Source organism: Lonchura striata, chromosome 1A (assembly GCF_050655825.1).
Source record: "Lonchura striata isolate lonStrDom1 chromosome 1A, ASM5065582v1, whole genome shotgun sequence".
Taxonomy (NCBI): Eukaryota; Metazoa; Chordata; class Aves; order Passeriformes; family Estrildidae; genus Lonchura; species Lonchura striata.
In genome coordinates this window covers 23,097,280-23,124,416 of record NC_140741.1, presented here as the reverse complement: position 1 = coordinate 23,124,416, position 27,137 = coordinate 23,097,280, and the positions used below count along the sequence as shown (strand labels likewise).

The 27,137-nt window shown below is 39.7% G+C and overlaps 2 protein-coding genes across 22 annotated transcripts in view; one reads left to right on the top strand and one right to left on the bottom strand.

Moving 5' to 3' along the window:
* The window catches only part of STAB2 (stabilin 2), a 76,889-nt gene extending 50,637 nt beyond the window's left edge, over window positions 1-26,252 (bottom strand). Inside the window, exons 1-19 of one of the 8 annotated variants that reach the window (XM_085569598.1) lie at window positions 25,978-26,250; window positions 25,725-25,846; window positions 23,383-23,516; window positions 22,434-22,549; window positions 18,335-18,420; window positions 17,421-17,490; window positions 15,488-15,583; window positions 15,194-15,319; window positions 13,560-13,756; window positions 12,600-12,733; window positions 8,553-8,686; window positions 6,927-7,009; window positions 6,126-6,275; window positions 4,677-4,820; window positions 3,832-3,894; window positions 3,621-3,740; window positions 2,949-3,002; window positions 2,194-2,274; window positions 1,090-1,239 (exon numbers count right to left, since the gene is read on the bottom strand). In XM_085569598.1, coding sequence (XP_085425724.1) covers window positions 1,090-1,239; window positions 2,194-2,274; window positions 2,949-3,002; window positions 3,621-3,740; window positions 3,832-3,894; window positions 4,677-4,820; window positions 6,126-6,275; window positions 6,927-7,009; window positions 8,553-8,686; window positions 12,600-12,733; window positions 13,560-13,756; window positions 15,194-15,319; window positions 15,488-15,583; window positions 17,421-17,490; window positions 18,335-18,420; window positions 22,434-22,549; window positions 23,383-23,516; window positions 25,725-25,808 — 2,022 coding nt within the window. In that variant the 5' untranslated portion in view covers window positions 25,809-25,846; window positions 25,978-26,250. Of the gene's footprint in view, window positions 1-1,089; window positions 1,240-2,193; window positions 2,275-2,948; window positions 3,003-3,620; window positions 3,741-3,831; window positions 3,895-4,676; window positions 4,821-6,125; window positions 6,276-6,926; window positions 7,010-8,552; window positions 8,687-12,599; window positions 12,734-13,559; window positions 13,757-15,193; window positions 15,584-17,420; window positions 17,491-18,334; window positions 18,421-22,433; window positions 22,550-23,382; window positions 23,517-25,724 lie in introns of those variants that run through there. The other 7 variants (XM_085569604.1, XM_021536625.4, XM_085569599.1 and 4 more) reach the window with 7 other exon arrangements.
* The window catches only part of LOC146763405 (uncharacterized), a 235,102-nt gene that overhangs the window by 7,207 nt on the left and 200,758 nt on the right, over window positions 1-27,137 (top strand). Inside the window, exon 1 of one of the 14 annotated variants that reach the window (XR_014952166.1) lies at window positions 25,761-26,169. The exons of the other annotated variants lie outside the window; for them this stretch is intronic. The gene's annotated coding sequence lies outside the window, so the exon portion shown is untranslated. Of the gene's footprint in view, window positions 1-25,760; window positions 26,170-27,137 lie in introns of those variants that run through there. 14 annotated transcript variants of the gene reach the window in all.

The window sequence follows — 27,137 nt, the reverse complement described above, 5'->3', positions numbered from 1 at the left end:
AAATTTGGGGAATAATTTCTGTAACTAACAGCGCTTGTTCTGTCTTTAAATAATTTTTTGTCTGTTACTTTAGGCTAGATTGATGTTGGACATAACTTTTAGGTAGGTTTTTGGTAAGGAATTCATATTACTGGAGTGTTCTGCGTGTGGATTGCTTTTTGCATCAGAGGTTGATGCTTGGAGTTCTGCCTGGTTTATCATTGTATTGCACATACAGCACTTTATAGTTACTGCCAGATCTTCACTGCCAGTGTTTTCTTCATTACATTTTGAGGCTGTCCAGCTCTGCTGGGAACCTCTTTGCAGGCCATGGTTCTGGACTGTTGTAAGCTTAGACATTAAATGTTTTCCTTTTGTACCGGAACTGTTACTGGCCCAGAAATGGGCTTGAACATGGTCCAGAGGCAGCTCACTGGAACTTACTCCAAGGGAAAAGTCTGGGCTGACATTCAGCCCTCTTACCAGAAATAGCATCTGAATCTTACCAAGTAAAGGCCTGTACTGTGTTACCTAAGTGAGCAAGGTTTGTCAGAATCCACCCTTTTAAATAGGAACAGTTTTGTTCCTGGAGGAAAGCAGAGCTAGGGGAAATTGTGGCTTCTGAAAATAATAAAATATAACTAAATATGTAATTTATAATTATATATATATGTATATATAATTATATATAAAATTATTATGTCAATACTTTAACTTGCTTTTTCTTTTCCCTGCATATCTAGTAGAAATCAAAATATTGACCTGGAGTCATTTCCCTGAGAAACAGGGAGTAGTTTTCCCTGAGAACATAATGCTTGTAAATTCCCTGTACTTGTATACACAGATGGGATTCAGGAACTGGAGGAAAGAGTTGGACTGGAGAGACAAAGGGAATTTTAGAGGGTTAATGCACTAACTAGATTTTTTAAAATGGTATAGGATGCGTTCATATGAGTTCCCTGTTTTCAGTACTGCTAGGCTGGTGGCCATTGATTTATTTATTTCCAAAAATAACTTTCAAATGGATTATATCAGAGAAAGTTAGTAAAGTGAAGAGGAGGCTGGGATGCCTTGTATGGAAGAGTTGGAGATTCACTGTGATTCTCTTACCTTTGTGACCTGGCTTGTCTCATCACACCAATGTGGTAGGATTGGAACAATTGTGGGTGGGATGAGAACACCCTCAAGGATATAAATGCGACCATTTTTTGCAACAATATCTGTTTCTTCCATTTTTTCTCCACTCACCAAGATTTGTCCCTATGAAACAATAAATTGTTATTAATAATGAAGTGGTTTTAGCTCATCAAGTTCCAGTGATTGAATTTTAAATGTTTAAAATTACTTCTACTCATACTTCTGAATTTGCGATCTAATTTTTATTATGCTCGAAACATACATATATTGTGTATTTTCTTGAATACTGGTTTTCAACAGAGGTGTCTAAAGTTTTTATATGAATTTGCCCTGTCAGCCTGTGGAACTGGTGAATAACAGACTGGCCAAAACAAGAAGACTACTGATGACTTCAGGCACTGATTTCAGTGGGTTTAAGCATGACTTAGTGACAAAGGAGGGAGAAAGTAGAAGAGAATCTGTGATCTATTCAAATTCACAGGAGAGAGGAATAAAAAGTATTTTTTTATGTATTTACTCCTGAAGCTGCTCTGCCCTTACAAGAATTCAAGAATTTTTATAGGTGCATCTCTACTCCAGAAGAGAAAGAAGCTAACATAACAGACCAGTTTGGTTTTGCACAAGTACTGACAAATTAACACTTTGAAAAATATGTTCTCTAGGTACATCAGAATCAGAGACACTAATATTACAGAGAGAAAAAGAATATTTTTGTGTGCACTGATAGGTGTTTAAAATTACTAAAATATGTAACAGAATTATTTTAAATAGATTTTTAAAAATAAGGCAGAGCATGAATGAGGATCATTCGTGGATTGTGAATAATCATAAGGAAAAAAACCCTGATATTTTCCCTGATATTTAGCTCTGAGGTGTACATGGCTGTCCTTGTATACCAATCTCTGCATCCTTTATAATATTAGTGCTAACAGTAGGTGGGAATGAGAAATTGAAAATTTCTCCCTCATAACAACAAATTCCTCTGCTTATGCTTCCTCTTGTCCCTTTTTTATTCCCTCTGCATGCAAATTTGCCTCAATCAGAGTGAGCTGCTCACAGGTGAGGGCTGTGACTTACAGTGCTGCTCCTGTTAAAGTGAATGAACTGCTTTGCCATGGTCCTGATGTGCTCTATTGAGACAAGGCTCGCAACCTCTAGCTGAAATGAATGTAAATTGGTTGAGACAAGTGTAATATCATTACTCTTTTCAAATCCAGACAGATTTGACAAGAAAGACTTTGGGATGAGAAAATGATTATCAATGTGGTCAGCCTTGCACTGACGAACCAGCTTGTGTAACCAAGCTCAGTCATTAAATCATGACTGAGCTTGCTGGTTCTTGCAGGTGAGGACCTTATTGCTCAAAAGAACATTAATTTTTCATCCAGTCATCACGATCAGTCTAATTAAAGTTAATACTTTTCTGTAAAGATAGCCCTGTTTGCATCCATAGACCATTGTGATAGTGCTGGTGCCATGAAGGTTCACGTGGTTTTCATATTCCCTCTGTTCCCACACTCTGTGCTGGACTGACCACGTCAGATTATATAAACTGAGCCTTTCATTGAGGGTGCAGCCACTTCTTTCCTTCCCCACAACAGATACAGGGGTAGGGATGAACTTCCCCCCAGGAAAATCAGGGGGCTTGTTCAGAGGATGAAAAAAGCAGCTCTTTCTGAAAAACAGAAGACTGATTTTAGCAGAATAGGCTCAGAAATAGCTTGATTTCAGTAAGTGTTTTCCCTGCTACCTGTGCCTGCAGTCCTGACAATACCCCTTCACACAGTGGTTCTTGCTCCTGCACTCTGGGCTGGCAAAGCAGCTGTGCTCACCTCAGTGTTGGAGACAATGTGATATCGGACCAGCTCCAGCAGCTTCCAGGAGCCCTGCCAGTGCAGAAAAGAGGCTGTTTTAGCCCAAAATGAGCTTCAGAAAGCCAGTCTGGTTCATTGAGTGGATGTGGGAGTGAGAGCAGTATCGCTGGCTGGGGAACCTCTGTGTCATTGGTGGTGCTCAGCTTGTGGCAGGGCACCCTGCATTCCATGCCCTCACCCCTACACCACATTTTATTTTGATGTGAGCCTTCCATGACATGTTTCTGTTTTGGGAGAGGCAGGAAGTGCCCAGGGGACAATATCCACCTCCTGGGACCCCACCAGCAGTGACTCCCATCCAGTGAGGCCCTTGTGGCAACTGCTTCCCCTGACTGTTCCCACCAAGGGTGATGCATTCCAAGAGAGGTTTTGGGGCTGTGCCGTGTGTCTGTCCAGGCTGTGATGTCTGGGCAAAAGCAGAGGACTGAGGGCCTGCTGTGGAGGAACACCATCCCTATATGTGATGGGAGACTCCAGATCCTCTCTAGGTGATGTATTGATCTTTAATTGTTAGGGATGGCTTTCAACCTTGATCATAGGAGCTAATTTAGATGAACACTGGACAATGTATGCATGGATCTCCTATTTATCTGCTGTCTGAGAAAGATTTGCTTTATAGAAGGACTGTACCTCTGCAGAAAGCAGGTAATCCAGAACCTCAGCTTTCATATTACTCAGAGCCTTGTTACTTGGAACAAAAACTGTGTAAGGCTGGTTGTCCTGCTGTAAATCCATTCCTAGGCCAGTTTTCTGTTTTGGTTTAAAAATAAAAGTGAATTTACATATTAATGTTGAAGAACATCTGAAAGCAACTGATGTAATTGCTTTTCTGGATCCTTACCTCTATCAAAGATGTAAATTGGCTATATCTTCTGTTAGCCTGAAGCACTGACATGATAGTTTTCTGGAATAGGATAAAAGTAAGATTTGTTTTAGTTGGGAATATGAAATAAGTGCCAGTTCTTACGAGATATTTCTTGACTTACTGTGTGAATTTTAGTTTTTACAGATTGAATACAGATTTCATTTGGGGGACTGGTGGTACTTGGAAATGGCTGAGATGGCAGCACTAATTTCCTGGTGCTATGCTGGTTTACAGTTGGATTTGGTTATTGTGCTGAAATACTGGGTGGTCACAGGAAACAAAGCTCTCTGTGCGTGGGGATCTCTTCATCCCCAGTAAAAAAGGCAGAGAAATAAAATATTTGAAAAATGCAACAAAAGGAAGAGAACTTTTAAGCAAGCATGGTAAGCTGGGCACCAAAAACCCAAAGCATTTAAAATCACTTTTTTTTTTTTTTTTTTAATATTAGCCTTTTGTGGGGAGGAATTGAAACTTTGAATACAAGTCTTGTCTGGTATCTGTACAGATGTCTCTCCTTTTAGTGTGTGATTTTGACATTTTGTGAAATTCACTGATCATGACTGCCAATTTTCCAAGGAACCCCTCAGATGCAGTGAGAACATCCAAACCCTCCATGGTCCAGCTTGGCAGAAGGGTGAATGTCTGTTTTCTGTGGAAACTGTGTCATTACCTTTCACTTTGAATATTGTTTCTGTGAGCTGATGTGCAACGGTTCAGTAGAGTTTGTTTAGTTTCTGTCAGTCATCCTCCTTCACGTTCACCTCATGTGAAACTATTTTAAAAGAAAATTTGACATTGCAAGTCTATAACTTATGGCTCACCTCATTGCTGCTATCAAATGTTGGCTCCATGTTGTCCATGGCTTTGTCAATAATGTGCAAAATTCCATTGGAAGCAATAATATCTCCCTGCAAAATTTTTCCTTTCCCCCTTCCTCCTTGGATTCTAATCCTTAATTGATTATCCTGAAAGAAGCCAGGCAAAGGATAGTGAATTCTTTATTATGAAATGACAGCAGAGTGTGTACACAGGTTGAATGTACTCTAAGACCCCTTCCTGTTGCCAACAGCAAAACAATTTAAATCTGGGGAGGCTAAAGATTGCTTCCACTGCTTATCAAGGAAATGGAAAAAATTCCTTTGGATCAGGACCATGTTCTTTTGCATCAAGACAGCAAAATTCAGAAGTGAAACAGAGACAGGCCCTGAGAGCAATTCAATGTATCTGAAAGTGTTGTGGTGGCTGCTATTAATAAAAATCTGCAAGGAAATTATTTAAAATATTGCTGTAATGGAAAGGTCAGCTCCTATAATCTTATGGGACTCTAGCCCATTTCCTTATATTCGATGTATATTTAAAACAACAAAATGTTGCTGATTCTGCACTGTACTGAAGGCTTCAGGAAACAAACAGGGCTCAGACAGCAAGGATATTTTCCTGTTACAAATGCAGGGTGTACTCACTGAACATACAAAATAGATATCTCTGCTCAGATGCTTTGATATCTCTGCTCTACTGCAAACATGGGAAGTACTTGATTTCAGCCTTCACATAGGCCCAATACATCAAGAGACACATGATGGACCAAGAACAATAAATTCAATTTAAAAACAATTCCAGACTATAAAATCTAGTGTATCATCCACAGAGAACAAGTTTTTTAAACTGTGGGACCAGACTTGCCTGCTGTTTACTGACATTGGACAATCTGGGCTAATGCTGGACTTTGCTATGTATTTCCCATGGTTAATTGCCCCGTGCTCTCTCTCTGCCGAGACTTCCATCTGCTGGTTCCAAGGCTGCTGATGCTCAGGTGGGATCTGCAGCTCAGCCATGTAAGCAGTGTTCACAGGTTTCCAGCATAAACCCTGTGTTTCTTTCTCCCTTTGCCACCTCTTATTTCACCTGGGCTCTCTTAACACCCCTCTCCTGCCCCCCCCAGCTCTGTCCGTCATACTTGCAGATTTAGGATAACTTCATTTTAGCAAACATTTCAGGCCTGTCAGTGTTAGTCTGCCGAGTCTCTCAGTGCTGATACATGAAAAAGGTAATTTATTTTTTGTTTTTTTGCTGGCCTTAGTGGGAAATTTGATGCCAGTGAGGTTTCAAGTTTGACTTGAACTCCTTGTAGTACATAGCCATGGCTGTGGTTTTTCCTAATCCAACAGTTGTCTTCACCCTGATCTCTCCCTGCAGAAAGAGCTTTCCTGCTTCTAGTGGAGGGAACAGAGAGCACTATTCTTGCTGTGGGAGGCTGAAAGGCCACTTACCTTTTCTCCCTTTGATATCTCTCCTGACTTGCCAGTCAAAGTATATATTACATCAGCATTATTCAAGCTACTGGTGTTCAGTTGACCTGCAATAATATGGAGTTTAACAAAGTACTGGGCTTTCTGTTTATTTTTCAGAAGATCCTTTACCTAGAAAAGCAGAGGAACAGAGATTAATCTCAATGCAGGCTTTATCTAAAAAAAAAAAGAAAAAGAAAATTAATGATGAATGATTTTTTGCTCTCTTCAGTTATTACACACTAAAATTACATATTTTACCCTGAAGTGAGGTGGTGGAGTCTGAAAAATGAGGAGACCTCTCTTGGCTTTGGTTCAGCTCACACTGTACTCTTATGTCCCTGCATGAGCAGCAGGTGCCTCCAGAATTGTCCTGATGTCAGTGGAAGGTGCTACTTACAAGTCAGTGTCTATTTTTTTGTTTTTTTCACTAAAGCAATTATTTTTTTATCCCCCTTATGTAAAAGGTGTCCTGCAGGCCTCGTTACTGACAGTTCAGCTCTTAGTTCAACCCCTGGCTCAACTGAGTAAAAAGACTTTGAGCATAGTCATGTAAGACAATCCAAATCTTAGCTTGAGGTGTGACAGTGTTCTACCCTAATTCACCAAATTATTTTATTTTTCTTTCAAGTGGGAAAAATGCAGTTTGTGGCCCCTGATTTATGTGACTGGAAGTGTACTAGAGCAAATTATTTGTATCTGCTGAGTCAAAACACAGCACAGATGAGATTTCTGCAGAAGCCAAATCCCCTAGATGTGAAACCTTTTCTCTTGTTTACTTACATTTGTACCTTTGAGTCCCTTGTTTGTTGGTACAAGCAGAGTAAATGGTCCCAGAGTGCTCAGCTGCCATTCATAGGTATTTTCTTATGAGAAGAGGGAACAAAAAAAGTTTAAATGCCTATTGAAAAACCTCAGTTGCGAAAGGAACTGTGCAAAGCTGTGAAGGGAAAATAAGCAATAATAGTATCTGATTATTAAATATTAATTTGAGATTCTAAAGTACAAGCCATTAAAAGATGAGAGAGAGATGGGATGTGAAATCGAGGTGCTGCTGCATATTTGACACAAGATGAGGCAAAACATTCCGAATGCTTTTGGCAGCCTGGGTTTTGTGGCATGCAGGCCAGAGTAAGGACACAAACCCAGCAGTTTCTTTGGAGATGTGTCCTTACAGGAAGACAGCCTTCTGATTTAAATCAATTCAGTCTCTATGGAGTGTGAAATATGCTGCTGATAACCTGCTGGTACTGCAAATATCAGCAAACACATGACTGGTAATCAAAACTAGATGCACTGAAAGTTAATTAGAATTCATTTACTACCCAGAGGCTACTTCTGTATCCAAGACAGCAGCGTGAGAGACCACTGGTTCTGCAGCTGAAGGCATTAAATATTTCTGATATTCAGCTCTTTTTCTAGAGGCATAAAATCAGAACTGAAAAAATCTTTGCAGTTGTTACAGATGTATTGTAAAGAGAATGTATCTCAAAATTAATATGCTGTCCTACAAAACATCTATAAATTCTTAGCTTTTGAAGGACATTAATGTGGAGTGAACATATTGTAAGTTAACCTGTGTGGTTAATGTGTCTTTGTGGCTTCTGGAAAAAAGTAGATCATATTTATGTCCAAAACTTAACCAAAGAACATGAAATCCGGGTTGTTGTTAACTCAGCATGCTGGGCACTTTTCAGACATGTGAGGAGAAATTCATAGAGAAACTGCAACTGAAGTCCCAGTGCTGAGGCAATGGATATTGATCTTCAGTGCTGAGTATGAAAGTCAGCTTAGGTTTTTGACCTTGGCTTTGCCAAGGTTTTGACCTTGGCAGCTGTGGGGGATTCTTATTCCTTCTGTTGAGAAATTCATGGTCTTTATTTTAATTTCTGGGCTCAGTGGGACTGAGCAAATTATATTAAACAGAAGAACCTTTTTCCCCACATTTACAAGTTTAAGTCAAAGATCCAGCTCAATTCTAGCAGTGTTTGTTCATAGCTCAATTTTTTGGCCTTAGAGAAGACGATGAAGGCTGTTAGGTTGCTCAGTTCACTCGGTAACTGGCAATGCCAATGTTTTTGATGGACTAATGTGTCTCATTCCAGACCAAATCTCATTTGTCCAAAACAGTGGGGGCAGGGAGAAGAAGTGAGGCAATCCCACTTGTTACAATGTAGGGTGAAATCCACAGGTGATGTTAAATGATGTGTGAGGGGTTGTGGAATGTTTAGCACTTCTGCCTGGAAGTTCTTGCAGTCTGCATTCATGGTGTGAGGAACAGAGCAGCTTTAGATGTTCTGAGGGACTTTGCAGTGGGTAGCACGTGTGCTGTGTCATGCTGTGGGTGGCGTGTGGGGGGAAGACAGGGCAGGGTCAGCCCCCTGGGCTCTGCTTGTGTGCATTACTCACCCATGAGCAAGAGGCTGGATGTCAGCTTGCCCTGCCACTGTCCTCCCACTTCAGCATTCAGCTCTTGGAGGCGCTCCATGATGTTCCCATAGCACACAAACCCGTTCCCCACAGAGCCCTCCTGGCATGTGCACCTGTGAAGGGATTGGGATTTTACCTGTGGCTCTCAAACTGGCACCTATTGCTCCTCTGAAGGTGTTTTCAGGAAACACCGTAGTTAATTCTCTGCTTCTGCATGCTGTGAGGTGTCAGTGTGGGGTAGCCTGATGGCTACTTGCCTCATGTGGTGGGCTCTTGTTAGCTGGGCCAGGAGACAGCACTGCCTGTCTTGCAGGACCTTTTAATAGAGGCTATGTGCAGCCTCTGGTCCCAAGATGTTGTGGCTGCTGGAGCCCAGAAATCCACTGAACCTACCCTGTCTGTGGGTGAGGAGAGAGCAGAGCATAAATGTGTCAGGTGTGACTTGCAGCAGGGAGCCTGTTTTGTGAAGAGCTCACTCAGGACATGGGATTTGGCAGGATTGGTGGGAGTTAAGGGAGGTGATAACAGCTCATTAGTCCTTGGAATAGCTGCATTGGTTTTGTAGAAAATGTTTTTTTTGTTTCAACAAATCAAAAGCATGGTTTGTTACACTGCACTTTAAGTAATGCCACCATTTGGACATTAATACTTTTAACATTATTTTCTGCTGCAGCACAAAATCTCATGCTTTTTTAGATGCATGCGTTGCTACTGTCCCTCTTCTGGAAATAGCATCTCATATGTAACACCCTGTCTGTCTCCTGGGGACTCCAGGCTGTGGCAGGTGCCAGTGATGCATGCCTGACCCCGTACTCTGGTTGTCTAAAGCAGGTCACAGTGCCCATGAGATGGACAGACAGACATTGGACTTACTAGTAACCTTCCCAATGAAGTCTACAGCATGTTCAATATTTATATAAGCTCTATCCACAATGGTTCATCTATCTGGATGTTTTTTCTTAATGGCATCACTAGAGAAGGAACATTATTTCCCATCAGCAAAAGATGCCCTTTCTATAAATACTCATTTGCATGTGCTGGTTTTTAAAAACAAACACCTGCCACTAACACCCCACAGTAGTATCAGCCAGATGCCAGACCCTCTCCTTTTCCCCACATATGGTCTCTGCTGAAGCTGTTTCTCTACTGAGAGCAACATTATTGGAAAGTCCCCCCAAGTCCCTGCAATCTGGGGAGCTGCATACAGGCTCAGAGGATTGGAGAGATTTTGGCCAAGAGTCTCAAGCTTTGACTCTGATCCTGGGTAAAAATGGCAGTCTGAAAGCAACCTAAGTTTTTAGGATGCTATTCTGAGAGTGAATCCACTTCTTTCTGAGGGGACCTCTTGAGCAGAGAGAGCATGACTGTGGAGGCTTGATGAAGGATTTACAGCTGGGAAAGAGGAACAGCTGCTGCTTGGGAGGTGATCCATTTTTTATGGTGGAGTAAATGTTGCTGAACTGCTGTAGGTAGCTCCCTTCCACTTCTGAACAGAGAAGAAAACAACTGAGGCTTCAAAGAAGCTGAGGAATAGCAAAGTAGATAAAAGGAACTACCCTTGAAATATGGCACAAATCAGACCCAGGTTTCAAAATAAAGCTCTCCTCTATTTTTCACCCAATATTCAATAAAGAAGCAGGTATTTAAACATAGCAACTTTTTTGGCTATAATTTCTGGGGGCACAGTGAACTGCAGAAATGCTTGCATAGTTTGAAACTTCTGTCCTGATGAAAACATTGCTCATAACTGAGTGAGCTTCCAAGTAACATAGTTTGGATTTGCGTGCCAAAGGAAAGCACTGAGCAATTACAGATTAGCACCTTTTGCATGGGATTGAACCCTTCAACCCGTGTGCTTCCTCACTCCTGCTGAAGGAATTGTCTTTCTGTGGCTGGGCATGGGGAGGACCAGCAGGATTGGAAAAGATGGGGACTGTCACCACTTCAGCTTACTCAGGGAAGAAAAACTCTCTCTTACTGGAAGAGAAAAGCTCAGCTTTCTGTCTCTGTTTTACCAAAACCCTCTATAATATAGTTTTGGTTTATGAAGCTACTAATTTCTACATTGAAGACCTAGAGGAAAAATAAGAGTGGCATTAAGATGAAATAATAGAGTTTAACTGACAGCAGGGCAGCTCTCCTTGGAAACCAGAGAGGTTATGATCTAATATGCAGTGTAATTCTGCACTGGTTGGAGCTTCATAGCTCCTGGGCAAGGCTGAACATGATTACTGTGCTGAAGCAACACCAGAGAAAGTGTCAGCACTCATTCAGGAGAAATCTACATGGGAGCATAAGACAAAGGAAATTGTGATTTTTTGAGGAGGTTGCTGTGTTATATTCACAAATAAAATGCTTGAATTTTTTATATCTTTGCCTGTATGAGAGATTTATTCCTGTACAAATAATTTGGTTCTGGAGAAAGTAGAATTGACTGTATGAGGAAAGCTAATAGCACAACTGTATCCTTAAAAAAACCAAACCAAACCAAAAATAGAAAAGAAACAATGCAGTTTTGTGGCCTCTGTTATAGCTCTGTGTTTTAGAAAAAAAACAAACAAAAACAACCAAAAAAGCCCTCCCAAAATACATTTAAAATCTGAGATGCAGCCAAAATACTGTCTGTTACTTACCAGAACCTATTTTTTGTGCCCACATTTACAAATGAATGCTTTTCTTTTTAAAGTTTCTTTTTCATAAATGGATTTTCTTAGCTCAAGTTTTATTTCAATCCCACTCTGTTCTTCTGCACTTTTTTTGCCATTAAATGATGTGCAGAGAATTTTTATTGTTCTTTTTCATCCCCAGTAATAAATTTAAAATTTTCTCATTCTAAGATTCTCAACTTTCTCAGCTTTCAGAAATTGTTTTACAGTGGTGAAACTGTGGCTAATTAGGGAAAAAATAAAATCTCCTGATTTGGAATTTTATTTTAAAATTTCAGCTGCTATTGTGCAGTATGGTAGTACTCTGTACTAAGTGTTGTGTGAGTCTGTAGTAAACAGTTGGAGTAGCAAACTGTGCTGTAGAAGAGAGCCAGGGGATATTTTAGATAAATTTGTTTGGAATGCACAGTAGCTGATGCAGAAGTGATGCTGGTATGACCCTGCCAGGGAAAGCTGCATGGTGGCACAAGGACTGGCCATGAGAATACTCTCCTGAGTGAATGCTTTCTCTTTATGGATCTAGGTGATAATTTGTTCCTAACTTACAATGAATGGCCTGTGTTGTCCTTCATGGTCAAGCTCTCAGCTCCCAAAACTGATATTTCAGGCATAGCTCTTTAACCCAGTACCTGTCATCACTGGGCTATAAAAACACATAAGCCAAATTCTGTGGTTTAAGAGAGCTTTGTAGAGTTTAGGGATGTCTGTGCCTTTTTACTAATATCTATGTAGCATATTTCTGTACAGGAAAAGCCAAGTCTGCCAGAAGTTTTGCAGTTTCCCACCTGCTTGACTTGAGGTTTTAAGGAATCTGCTGGGGTTGGTGTTGCTTTCACAGCTTGGGGGGCAGATTCCCTGGTTGAATCTGTATTTGTATACTCAGAAGAGGCAGGGCTCCAGTGCTATCCCATAATTAATGCTGATTAATTTTCAGCATGCTGCCTGGCCCACACCAAGGTGCCTTTTCCCTTGCAGTGCCCAGGCACAGTTGAAGGGAGAGTTTGTGCCAGGGATTGCTGCCAAGAGGCAGTTACTCTGTTTTGGAAGAGACTTTAGCTGTGAGACAGACAATGCTGCTTGCCCTGAGGAAAAGAGGTTTTGGTCCCTTTTATTTACTGGTTTAGAAATGACCTCTGAGTGCTTTAAAAATAAAACTTAATAGGTATTAGCAAATGACCTGATGAAATCTATCACTGTGTTAATTGGCTGACCCTAACCCTATTAAATCTTGTGATTTGTCCTTGAGAAGCCATTAAAGATAACTTCAGGAGGTGTCCATCCACAGGATTTGTTTTAGCAGCCCATTTACTGGGGAAAGAGGGAGAAACTGTGGGAAAGTTTTGTAAGCAAAAAGACTCACGCAATCTGTCCTGGTGCAACTGTTAAGCATTTGGCTTTTTTGTGGCAGGTGTTGTTTGTTTCACAGCTGTCCATCATGCTGCAGCCTTTCCCAGGTACAAAGTTGGTATAATGTTCCTTGCATTCACAGTGGGACTAAATCAGAAGAATGTGAGAGGGGAGAGAAAATTAGCTGTGCACAAATTGTGGATTTCAGCATAATTTCTGGAACTAGGGCTTGAACGCAGTGTCTTAGTTAATCACCTGGTGAGTTCAGACACAAATATAAAGCAAATATTTGTACACAGCAGCCTGTGTTTCAGTCATGTGCATGAAGGAAGGACACCTTCACTGAGACATGACCATGAACTGCAAAACAACCCTGAATGACCAAGTGTTGGAACCCTGGATACTGAGAATTTTAAACCAAGGATTTTAGGCCAAGAACCAGCAGTCAAATCTCTTTTTGGCTCTTTAGGGTGTCCAAGCAAACCAGGCCTTTTGAAGTATTGCTTTTTTGATGGTGCAAGTTTTACACATCATCAGTATGTAAAATTGGAGACAGTTCCCAACATGATGAATAATATGCAGACTTTGTAAAGTGCTGTTCATTGATTGTTTTCAAAGACTCAGATTGCTTCTTTCCTAAATAAACTAAATTTAAACATGTATATGTGGTACCAGTATAAGGACCCTGCTGGTCATAAAATTTCCCTGTGTCACAGAGACAAAATTTAACTGGGAGAGATTTATTTCAATGCCTCCATTTTGGGGAGGCAAATCAGAGCCAAGATAGTCCCAGAAAAAACAACACTATTGTCATTCCTGTTTTCAGAGGGGCTAAAAGGACTCCCTCCTGGTCAACAGCAGGGCTTATGGTAAAGTTAGGAATAGCATTTGATTTCCTTGGGAGCTGTTTCCATACCCTCATGGGTTCTTTTTGGAGATAAAGCATTATTTCTTCTTGGGCAGTCACACTGACCTTTCCTGGACCATCATAGATGCAAATGCTGGACTGTGCAGGGCAGCTCCCGTGTGCTGCCTGGCAAGGGTCTATGGGCAGGCAGATTTCACCATCCCCTGTGTACCCTTCTTCACAGGTGCATTTGTGCTGGTTTGGCCCAAGATAAATGCAGTCAGCATTAGGATCACAGACCTTTCTGGAGCATGGGTTGATAGCTTGTGAAAAAAGAAGTGAAGTAAATAAATCATTGCCCACAGATCTAAAATTAAAGACGGGGATTCACCATAGCACCTCCATGCCAAACAAAGCCTGGGCAGACTAAACTTTTCATAACAGCCAAGTCTGAAGTGTTGTGGCCATGTGGAGATGGAAGGGAGGAATGTGTTTATGCTAACATAGCAACCAACTATTTGCTGTTGAGCAGAAATGGTCTCTTAACTTGGCAAATTGAGTTATAAACAGATTAAAGCATGTAACGTGCTCATTAAAATATCACAACTATTTCCTTGTTCTCTGGTGGATTTTAACTAGGGAAGGTCAGGTGGGAGGTATGAGGTCTGTGCAAGCTTCAAGAACATATTAGATCAGTTGGAAAATATTTCTCAATACAATAGGCCTTTGCTGTTTTCTTTCCGGTAGTTAAACAATATAATGTCATCGGTTCAGCTGTATGGAAAACTGTCCAGCAACTGCTTTAGTCTCCCACACTCTTCTGCTTTCAGGATGGCACTAGAAGCTCACTAGTTATTTCCATGAACCATTTTTTTGAGGCAATAGCATTGCTTGTTCTTTCTCAAAATCAAGCAATGCTTGTAGAGCGTCTTCTCACACCTTTGTGTCCAGGTTATGTTATGGTTAAGCACACATGGTACCTAGAAGGTGGCATGCCCTGGACACACCTGAAAAATGGTGCTTTTCACTATTTTCTCCTCTTTTCCTCCCTTCATTTCCCCCCTAGCTGGGACTGATCTGAGCCAACCTCTTCTAAATTGTGCTTCCAGTATCAGATTAAACAATAATCTTTGTTGCAATTTGTCTAGAAAGAAGGACTGGTACCATAAGACATAAAGCGAGTAGGGAAAAGAAAATCTGGACTCTTATGCAGTTGATTTGGGCATTCAGTGGCAAGTTGAATTTATATAAAGGCACCTCTAAGGTAGAGTTTTCCTCTAGCTGAGATGCTATTAGCTTTGTTTCATGAAAAACAGGAAAGCTAAAATGAACTTTACTTGCCTGTAGAGTTTGTGCTTGCTGATGGACCGAGCTGATGGAACTAGGGGCTTATATTTATTCAGCATCCATCATAAATATAAGCCCCTGGGTGCTGTTGTTATGGAAGCAAGCTATGAGGCTGAACAAGCAGAGGGATATGACAGCAGTGGGTTTGTAAGCACAGACCACCCAGTACCCTCCTTATGGGTTTCAAGGGAGTTTGCTAACTTTAGTCTGATTGCATGGACTGTAATTTTTTAGCATTCTGAAGCACATTTTAGGATTTTGTTTCATCCTGAAGGAATCTAGTTTGTGCATTGGGATAGAAATCCAAGAAAAATCAGATGGTGAGATGTGGCTCAAAAGCACCTTCCATATCTGAGCTAGAACACTAATGGTGGTGCATTTAAGGGGCTGGGGCAGACAGGGAAATGACTCACGTTCACATCGTGTGCTGTCCCCGTGGAAGCTGGGCAGACACGTGCATTGCAGCTGTGTTCCATCCTCACCCGAGGCAGCACACCTGGAGTTTGCAGGGCACCGCAGCGCCGCGCACTCGGCTATGGCTGAGGGACAGAGGGGGGCAGGTTAAGCTGTGCCTGCACGCTTTCCAGCTTTGAGGTCCAGCCTATGTTTGGTTGTTCTTGCATGACTAACCTGAGACCAATTCATCCTCACCAATTCCACCTGAATCCCAGCTGTGGAATACATCTCCTGTGGAAAATGCTACTTACGCTCATCACAGCGGAGCCCTTTGTAGCCAGACAAGCAAGTGCAGCTTCCATTCCCTGCAATTCCACTGTTGCACACTCCATGAACGCAGTCACAAACTACAGGGAGAAATGGATTTGCTTTGCTGAACAAGGATGGTGTTTGGAAAACCATTGTTAGTGGCTCATAGCAAGGTGTGTCCTAGCCAGCAGCTTTGGCCAAAGCAAGCTCTGACCTGAGTGCCTGAATTTAGAGGCTTCCCTGAATCATAGAGGCAGTTGCACATGTCAGTAAATAATACCTGAATTTTTGAAGGCTGCTAAGAGCCCAGAGTGTGAACATCTGCAGAACACACATGATAAACATCAAGCTGACTTGTTGTTAATGCCATAAAAATTGCAAAATTTGACAAAAAATATGAAGCCACAATTGTATATAATGTATAACATAGACCTCTTTAATTGTTATGTTAATGTAACATTAACATAAGCGGTTAACCTATTTTTTGTTTTTCTTCAACTCTGTATCTCTCAAGAACCTCAAGAAAAGATGAATTTTATTACTTTTTTCCCCTCCCTAAACAGAATTTGTTTAGTTGAAAGGATAATTAATCACTGTAGAGGTCTCAGATTTCTCTTTTCCTATAGTTTTTCATTTCTGGTTAAATTCTGTTTATAAACCCAGTGACAATATGCACACAAGATGATGCATTCACAATCCAGGTGACTTAGAGACCCTTTAAAAGTAATTTTTGAAGACTTAAGTATTCTGTAAAAGCTTTATAGTTATAACTATATAGTTATAACTGTCTGACACAATCATCTCTTCCTGTTTGGTTTGCCTGCATTTACAACAAATTAAAGCAATGATGATTTCTTAGAAGGCCATTTAGAATTACACATGGAAAAGTCCAAAAAGATGTACAGAATACTATTGCTGACTTCATGTTTAAGCTCCAGTGATGTAGCATATCCTCTTCCCCATAAAAACATAGCTTGTACTCATGCAAATTACCTGCACTAATTAATTAATTAATAACTCCCTACCTATGTTAATAGTCATAATATAAAACCCAGCAATGTTGAAAGTATTACTGAAAAGCAGCCACAAATGAACATTGCTTATATTTTATTTATTTTAGAACACTTGGAGGAGCTCAAATATCTGACAGCTGAAGTGTAAAATATTGCCTGAATTAATATGTAATTGAATCCTCCAGTAACTTCTTGCAAAATAATTACATTTATGATATTAAATTCGCTCAAGTACCATATTTTCATGAAAATGCTGGCTCAATTACATTTCTATGTATCAACACTGGCATCCAGTGGACAGCTGGTAGAAAAAGGGTCTTTGAGCCAGCAGCGGTGTAGGATTAGTGCAGAAAGGCTGACACATTATTTAAATTGGAGACTCCTCAAAAGTAATGTTATGTAGATCTTGAGGGAAGAAAAAGAGCTTTACTTTGAGATAAGCAACTACTACTGCTTAAGAGTAAGACTGTTAGAAAATCTTTTTCCAGGCAGTTTTCTGGTTTTTCAGTATAATTTGCAGCAAGGGTCAGGAAGGTAAAATAGTAGAGATCAAGAAGAAGCTGGCAAAAGTGGAAAATGTTATATGCATATATACATTTGTGATACATAAATGTTTTAAAAGGTGTACATGGCTTTAATTGCTCTTTTGATTTCCTCTTTTGATTTCCACTTCTGATAGATGTATGGATAATCAGTGAATTCATCAATCACCCAAGCCCCAAAACTAAAGTAAACTCACCCTTTTTCACACTTTTGAGAGAACTGCCTATCTCCCTGGCACAGAACAGAGCAAAGAACTCTCTTTCCTTTCCCCACTGTGTTCTCTGAGGCAGACAGCATCTCTTACTGGGAACTCTTTGGGCCCTCTCCCCATTTCACTGTGATTTCTTAGAGTCTGAATTACAAGCAAGTTCAAATTTACCTGATGTGCAGTCAGGACCAAATAAATTGTCTTCAGCACATTTTTCACAGGCTGTCCCACCAAATCCTTTCTGTGAATTACACAATGGAAAGCAAAACTTAGGTTTTTTGTCTATCTCTATACAGATATATGCTTAGCAGGCTGGAAACAGCATCTTTTGCTGCCAAAAGAAAATAACATGACAGTTTCAATCAATAGATACCACAACATTGTTGTTGGTACCTATTGAAGCCCATTGGTAGAAAACATTATCTTTTGAACAATCTTGCCCCCACGTATTTCTAAAAAATAATTTCTAGATCTTAAAATCAGATGTTTTAAATATCAAGGTAACAATAAAGTACAATAATCAAGCCTAATGCCCAAATTAGGCTTACAATTGTTGGGTTGTGTTTTCTGGCTGCTTCTACCTCTGTCTCTTTTTCATATGGCCTCAGAAGAGTATTTTTGATGTAAAATAAGGATGAACCAGTAGAGGGGGAGGTAAAGAAAGATTAATCTGATTAATTGTTCATTAAAAATCTATTTGCCTGAGGTTAAGTGCTATGAGTTGCACTCTCAGCAAAGGAACAATGTATGGACAGTATAACCCCATGTAAAAGTACTTTCTATTTAGGTCAAAAACGTCACAAGTAATAGCACAATTTAAAAAACAGAGGATCTCAAAACACTTGTCTCAGGAAGGCAAGGTGAAAGAACTTCTTAATAATTCCACCTGAACATGCTTAAGTCTGGAGAAATAATAGTGTGAAGATTAATGCAATCCAAGCAAAAAGTGAACTCCAAGCTGATCAACACTGCTGTTTCTGGAATATTTTCCTTTAATGTATTTACAGAGTAGAACATACAAGACTCCTTAGGTCAGCTTACATGCTATTGTTGTATTTGTTTTTCACGTAAAAGAAAGGCTTTACCTGACAAGTGCATGTTCCATTGCCAGCTATGCCCTGTGAGCAGCGTCCTCTCCCGTTGCATGGTGATGCAGCTCCTCCTGGACACGCTGGAAATGACAGTATTTGGGCCATCACTCACCTTGCTGTGACCCTTGTGCTCCCCTGCACTGCAGGTGACCACCTTGCCAGCTGCAGGGTTTTGGGCTAACCAGGCACTCTGGGGCACAGCTGCTCTTTTGCAGCTGCTTGAATCTCTTCACTGGAATCTTTAGCATCAGACACCATCACCCTCTCTTGTTTGGGAACTTAGGCTAGTGACTGTAGTCAAAGGATTGAACAAAAATGAATTATCTTATTCTAAAGTACCATATGGTTTTGTTCCTGTGATCCACCTCTGTCTGCCACACTCTAAGCTGTTGGCTTTTCTGGTACAAGGGGAGCTTTCTGAGCAGTCCTGTGTGTTGATATAACTCTCAGTGTGTTGATAATTTGCTCTCAGGATTTTATTTGATGCTAAGTTAGGGTTTAATTAGCCTCCCTCCCCCCCAAAAAAAATTACATTTTCTTTATGTGGGAAATTTTCCCTTTTCCCTGCTACCTTCATAAGTCTGTGATAATTGATTCAAATAATATGTGGGAAATTTTCCCTTTTCCCTGCTACCTTCATAAGTCTGTGATAACTGATTCAAATAATTTTGGAAACTGAAATATCTAGATATCTCACAACCAAATCCTGTCCAAGGGGCTGTGGTGACTAATCAAACTTGTGTACCAAAGATGTGTTAAGCTCTTCAGTGCCTCTACTGCTAAAACCATGGTTACAGGCAACAGTATAGAAGGTGAGACAGTCTGAACAAAAACCCCAGACATCAAGATGAGATTAAAAAAAATTACCATATTTATGATAAAAATAGTCTAATTCTTTTGCCTGAAAGGTTTCAAGATTCAAATCTTTACTGAAAGATTGGTTTTTAGTCAGATCATCCTGTCAGGTTTTCTCGCCTATAGGGATACTCTTATTTTTCACAGTTGTCCTGCCCCTCCATGGAAATGATGTATTAACTCTCTTCCATAAACCTTTCCTTCCTGTAATTACAACTCCCATTAGGTACCATAATTTTGATGCAGGTGGTATTTAAATGTATCAAACTCCTACTGGCATCACAGGTACTCTGCTGTACCTTACTAGTAGATTTATTACTTAAAAAGAGTTTCAGAGTTTGTTCTGTGTGGGTGGAGATGGGCAGCACTGGATTTATGCTCCCCCTGCCTAAGTTAAGAGTATTTAGGTAATGTGGAAGTTTTAGTAAAAATGAATTTGATTTGGACAGAGTGATGAGCAAGTAAGTGGATGTGCATATGTGTACACTTAATTCCACTGAAAGCTATGGCTTTATATCAGTTATTAAGATTTCTTAATTTATTCCTTAATGTAGTTTGAGGTCCATTCCCTCTGTGTAAGCTTTTTTTGAAAAACCAATAAATGTAAAGATGAAAATTTAAGTGCTGTTTATTTCATACATGCTGAAATAATAAGATGTGTTAAGAATTTTGGTTAAATAACTACAAATGAGAGAAAGTAATAAATACATATCCTTTAATATTTAAAGTGGCTTTTAGTGAATCTTGTTTTCTGGCTACTGTATGACACCTAAATCTTAAAGATTCATGACAACTGTTTAATATTTGCACAGAATGGAAAAAAAATTATTTGCACTTTTTTTATTGAATGTGGAAGGATAGAGAAAACTCAGAGTTTATGGTATAATTCCTATGAAAAGTTACTTTAAAATTGTTGGCAAAGCAGGTTTTATTTTTTGCTGTTGGCATTCATTACACTCCTTGTCTTCACCATATCTTATCGCTTGTTTTGATACCAGCACCAAGAGACAGCTTTATCAGAAATGAGGCAAATTACCATATTGTTGAACAAGTTTGGCCAGGCAGATAAAGGACTTCCTGCAACCAGCAGGGCCACAGGACACAGTGCTGGGACACTGGAGCAGTGCTGGCACAGTCACCTGCTGCCACCCTGGGGTGATGCCAGACCTTTGCTTTTATTGAGGATGCTTTTTGAAAAGCAGGAAGAAAGAGATGCTCTTCCTTATCTCTTAACAACTGTCAGTGTGTGAAGGCCAAATCTTTGAATCTAGGCCAAAAGAAATTAATCTATCAGCATTTTTTCCTTTCATGGACTTAAATTCAGCACTTTCCAAGTGTTATCAAATAGAGCCTCTTAAAATACCTCTCTTCACCTGACTCCCTGTGAGGCTGAAGCAGTGAGTAGTACTCGAAAAGAAGTATTTTGAACCATATAATTTGATAGCATTAAATTTAGCATCTTTCCTCTTGGTCTTTATTTTTTCTTTTAACATTTCCCCCACATTATTCTTAAAGTCCTTTCTACTCTGTTGGTCATGCCATACACCTTTCAGATGGTACCCAGGGTTTTCTTAGGAGCCATGGAAACATTTGCCCAGAATGGGAACCTGTGCTGGGGTAGGGAGCAGCCCCTGCTGCACATGAGTTCCCCCAGCTGTAGAACCTGTGGCTGCATGATACTGGCAGTATTGAAAAGCTCTGCTCTTCCTCCCTGGACTTTTTCTGATCCTGTGCTTTTCTCTTTTGATTTTGTGACTTTTTACAGAGGGATTGGTGTGCAGTTGGATGGCTTGGTGTGCTTCATGGGGAGGGAAGGGGACAAAAGATCTTTCATTCACACTGTGTGTTTCAGCATGTGCTATCATTTAAGGAAGTCAGAGTGCAATTTAAGATCTAATTTTGTCCTTGCTATGAGATGATAAATGTAAAGCAAATCCCTAGTCAGGGATTTTTGTCCAGACTCAGGAAGGACTGTCCTCCAAATATTTCAACTTGTGCCATATTCTATTACAGAGGTTGTGATAACGTAGAGAAAACTAATTTTTTTTCCCTCCAAACGAAAGCAGAAACAATGCTGAGACCTTGATTCTTTGCTTTTTGGGGTCAGGAAGTTTGTCCAAAGGAAGAGAGAACTTCCTTGCCTTGGCAGCCTCCTTCACACAGTGGTGTAGGCAGGGCTCTGACTCTGCCCCTCTCCAAAAATCCAGATGCCCCTTGTGAGGCTGCCTAGAGCACCCTGATAATGGGAGGATGAGCTCTGGGGCTGCATTTGGAGGTGGGGAGGTTAAACCACCACACAAATCACTTTAGAAATCACAAATCTCTACAGAAGACATGACCACACACTGTGCCCTCAGCTCTTTGCCTCACTTTTTTCTTGAAGTTGCTGCGAGCTGCAGTTTGACTGCTTTCCTCTAGCAGATAAATGACTGGTGTTTAAACTATTTGCCTTTAGTAGATAAATGACTGATGTTTAAATAATAGCTTGGGCTAAAATGATATTTTTTAAAAAATCTGGTTGGTGGACAAAGGACTTCATGGGCATTGAAACAGACCCTGAGGCCATTAACTAAAGGAGGAAATGTTCTGGCTGGGCAGGGAAACTTCCTCTGTGGGTCTGGATACCCATCTTGGTAGTCTGAGATTTGATGCATTTGTGGAGATGCTGAAAAGCTTTTCCTGAGGGAAGGGGCAGCAGGAGGGGAGGCACTCCTGATTCCCTTGCTTCAGTAATGGCCTTCAGCATTCACAGGCAGTTAAAGAAACAGTTTCAAGTTGAGCTAAAAGAAAATATCCTCCCTGCATCAGAAAATCAAGACTTACAGAGATTTGGAAATATTTCAGATGCAGATAAAGGTGGTTTTTACCTACCAGGAAACATTTAATTTTTGGTTTGAAAATCTTAATTTTTAAAATCCATTTTGGTGGTCCTCATAAACAAAATAATTTTGCAGGCATTGACTGCAATGATTTGTTTTTAAAATGTCATAATCTGGGAGATTTTATGAGGTTCTTTACATTTTTCTATGAATTTTTCTTTGTAAATGAAAATTCAAATACCTGTTTTCGTCAAATCTCATAAATGTTAGCTGAAAACTGCTATTTATTGCTACTTGTATAACAAGCTCTGAGAAGCAAACTACGCACAGCAATAGTTTCTGAAAAGAAGAAAAGTTGCTGCTTTATTTCTGTTCAAATTCTATATGAAAATAAAACTCCAAAGCCCAGAACAACTTACCCATGCAGTCTGGGCCCCAGTGTCCCTGGCAACACTCAGGTTGTTCAAATTCCTTTACACAACGGTGCCGACAGCCCGGAAAAGAAAGTGTGTGAGTTTTAATTTCCAGGTAATACCTGTGGGGAAAAAAAAAAAAATTAGAGCTGCTTTAAAGTACTTAAAAGCCTCCTGTGGGGGAAAATGAGATTCTTAAGTTGTTCTTCCTTCAGCATCAGATGAGAACTTTAAGCTTGGTTGCATTGATCTACTTTTTTTTCCTTCTTCATTAAAACATACATTGAACGTCAAGGTCTAAAAAGATCCTTGGAGCTATTTCTTTTGAACAGGGTATTTATCTTCCCAGCCTAAATGCAGCACATTTCTCTAAGTTTTGATTTGAAACAGTATTTTAAAAATTGTTTAATATCAAGGTTCTTTAAATTGAGCTAAGTAAGCTCAAAATAGTAACATTTTCCCTGAAGTAGTTATATTTTCTCTAAAATACTGTGCTTTTTTTTTTCCCAATTGGAATGGCAAGATGTCAAATTGGTTTTGATGTTACTCTTCCCGCCCTTCACCCCATCTCCCTGATCTAGAAGTGTGAAAAATACTTTATTTATATGATACAGAAGATCAACACCTAAATATAATATAATAATATATATTTATCATATATTTTTGTATCATTCATATCAAGTATGCAGAATAAATATAGAAGAGATTCTATTATACTATTCAACAGAAAATCTTTTAGACCCTCAATAGCAATGTTTATTTTTCTCTTATATCACTTGCTGTTTAATTTCAAGCATCAAACACCCTGAATGCAGCTTGAGTTCTGGAGTTGGTCAAGTCAATGGTAAATGTTCCATAAGAAAATTGCATAGATAAAACAATTTGTGATGTGTGTTAAAGTTTTCTAATTACTGGAGAACAATATTCATGAGAAAAGCTCTGACAGAGGAGATACCTGCAGTCTGGTGTCCCAGTCCCATTGGTAATTTTGGTATAACCAGCAGGGCACTGAGTGTCAAGGTTTAAAGAGCAAGGTACACATTTGGTTTTCATTCTAATAAGCAGCTTTTGATCACATTGATTCTTCACCTGCAATAGGAGCAGAATAATTAACAAGAAGGGAAAACACTACCTCAGAAGACGTTGCTGAAAAATGACAATTTTAACTCAGCTTTGTTCTCGCTCACAGCTTTTTTCTGTTCAGCAGGAGCTCCTTGTTTTGGGGCTAAACTAGGTAATAGACCACATATTAGTGCTGTGCAGGAGCTTTCTCTGCACAAAATATGTCCAACCACTGCAGGATAAATCCTTCTAAGCATAATATTTTTCCTAAGAGCACTTTATCAACAAAAGCTAAGTCTGTCAGAGTTAAAAGCCAGGTTACAGAAACAGCATCAGCCTATGGAGTGCTCATTCCAAAGTTGCTGACAAGTGCTTTTCCCACTCAAAGGCAAAATTAAACAAGGTGTGGAGGAGGCAAAATGAAATCAGCATCACCATGCTGTTCTAATGGGCTTTGGCTGGAGTTTTCAAATTGGTGTCAAAGAATGACATCTTGTTTTGCATTCAGATCTGATGGAAGTTTTGGGCCTGACCCTGCCAGAGAGCACCCTGAGAAGAGCAGCCCAGGGTTTTTTTTTTTTTTTTTTTTTTTTTTTTTTTGTTTGTTTTGTTTTGTTTTGTTTTTTGTGTGTCTATTTTAAAGCAGTAAGTCTTTGCTGAACTGCATCTAATGTTGGCTTTACCTTCTTATTGGTATTTGTAGAAGTTATTCCTCATTCACAAATGGTGAGAAATGACCTAATTCAGAGTATGGTTTTTAAAAATGAGCAACATAACCCTGTGCAGTCCAGAGTCCTGGACCTTCTGGGCACTCATGGGATGCTGCAGCCCCTGCAGAAGCTCACAGCTGGTCTGGGTGGGTGCCTGGCACCTTGGGCAGGATTTCTATATGTTCCATGGTGGTCCTGGATGAAGCCGTCACTCAGCAGTTTCTCCCCTTGACAGCTGGACATTTCAGCAGCAAAGTTGGTGAGGATATATCACAGACGCTGATAAGGAGATTTGGCTTCATAACCTCTGGGCCATTTTATGTGATTGCCGCCACCCACATGCAAGCACATTTCAACATCTATTTAGTTGTCAAATTTTAGCCTTCATAAGTGCACTGTTGAAATCTGGTCTGGGTAACATTGAAATATTTGGGTAGTGAAACTCATCTATTGTGTAGATGCTTTTCAGATGTCTTTGAAGTAAAAATGTAACCTTTTCCCAGATGTGGGTATAATGTGGATACAGCTTGAGAAGAAATTTGGTTGTCATCAAAAAGGCACTCCACAAAATTTCGTTTTTGGAACAATAAAATTTACGGAGTGTTTTGAAAAGGAAAAATTTAAATAAAAATAACTTATGCTCTTTCTCTACAACCAGCTGTAAAACACTATTTGATTTGGAATGGTAACATTATTTCTACTTTCTCCCAGTTCCTCATTTTCCCTTTTTGTTTCTAAAGAAAATGGAAGAAAGTTGACATTGTGTCTCTTCTTTTAGTCTTTTTTTTTAAAAAAGAAAAAACATATTTCCCAGTACTTTTTGTACATTTCAGTGTATGTTTCTATTTAAAAACTGCAACCAACCAACAACAATAGCAACCTGAGTGTCTTTCTTTTCCCCCTTCTAATTCCTCTCTGCCTTTTTTTTTCCTTCTTCTAAATCTGTTCTGCCTCTCTACAAGGGTGGTGAAAACAGATGTTGTGAAATTCCACAGATTCACAGTATTTGTACATGACAAATGCACTATTCCCCAAAGGTCTACAAATCCTTTAATTATGTTTATAACTTTGTGTTATTACTTTACGTAGCTCAATTCCTTTGATTTTTATCCCTTGCATGTCTAAAATAGCTTTTCCTCCTTTTAGTTAGTAGGAACCGATAATTTTCACTATAGAAAAATTTCTGCTCTCATCTTCTGACTTAGCAGAAATCCCAATCAGTTTATTTTGATAAATGCATCATTTACAGTCTTGCCACATGTGCCAGTTTTGGAGACTTTTTCAGTGTACTCATGCTATATCATTTGAGCCAAATTCTCATACAGAATAAACAGATGCATTTCTATTATTTCAGAGGACTGAATTACAGAACTTTCAGGTTATAATTCATGGTCATCTGCACCAGTGACTGTTAAAGTTTTTTTTATTCTGCCATAAGATACAGTAACTGATAACTGTTCTCTCTATAACACAGAGTAATACAGACAAATAATAATAATCCATTATGTAAAAAGCTGCTTCTTACCTCATCTTGAACTTGTGATGTCAAACATAGTTTCATTGCAGCCAAAAAGGCAAAAAAGAATAAAAACCCTGGAATTCTTTCCATTGTGAATTGGACTTCTTTTCTTTCAGAGCTGTCCAAGCCTGAAAATTAAAATTTTTACATAAAATGATTGTTAGAGGTGCTGTTTCTTCTGCATTCTCAGAAAATACTTTTAGTAGGACTCTTGTCTTCCCCAAGGTAAATGAGTGAAGGATAAGGCATGCAGAGTTGCCTAGGCAGGAGAGATTCCAAAATGCAGGGTATTTGCTGAAAGCTTGCACTAGAAAGCTGAATAAAGCCTCCCTCACTGAATGACAGGATATCCTGTCAGGGATCCCATCATTTATTCCTCTCTCTGGAGCTGTTGACAGTACAAAACCAAGGACACTAAACTGTTAGGACAGAAGATGCTTTCTTCTTTTAGGTGAGCATGGATAAGGGGCTGGAATAGCTACTGGGCTTCTTATTATTACAGTTATTTAACAGATCTAAGGGAGATTAAAGGATCTCTGGGAGTTGGCTTATCAGCCCTAATAACATAAGGATAGGTCACCCCAATGTGGTTCTGGGAGGAATGCTATGGATTTTATCTCAAGAGGCCAAAAGAACCTCTTCCAGATTTGGTTACCTAGATAAAAAAAGGGTCATATTTTTCTCCCCTTTTGCTATTTTTGTTAAATAATTTTGACTGATTTTCTGGAGCTAAGCAGAGGAAAATTTACTCAGTTGTTTACTTGAGTATGGTTGGGAGAGATGAATATTCAGATTTGCCAAAAGCAAGACTTATTCTTTCTTCTCAGAGTTTTTCAGCTCATTTCTAGTGCTGCTCTTTGCCACTGCTCTGGTCAGTCTTGTGCAGGTTCTCTCATGTCTCAAATACCCAATAATGTGTCTCCCTCCAGTTTGTTAGCTTTGCCTGGTTCCCCAACCTTAGAATTTTTTTTTCTGTCATTAGAAGGTGCTACTTAAGGGTGCCTTAATACAAAGCTGTGCTTCATAACACCCTATCTTTAAATCTGTGTGGTTTTCCTAAAGAATGGAGTGGTGATAAACATACAACATAATTTACAAATCCATCTACTTTTGTTTTATGCTCTGAAATAACTCTTCAAAATCGCTGGGATGGCAGGGCAAGGTGTTTCCTGTGCACTCATCAGATCCTGTTCCTTTCTCTATATGATGAGGGAAGTAAATCATTGCTTGTTTATGCAGACATGGTAGCAGCCTGGGCTGTGATGGACATGCTGACAGTATGTATGTTCCTAAGAAGGGCTGTTTCTTCTTTCTGAGGTCAAGGCTTCACATTACTTGGGCTTTGCACACAATGTACAATCTGGCCTGGTGGAAGGGATGGCTCAAAAAGCAGAATCCTGGAGCATCTCCTCTTCTGAG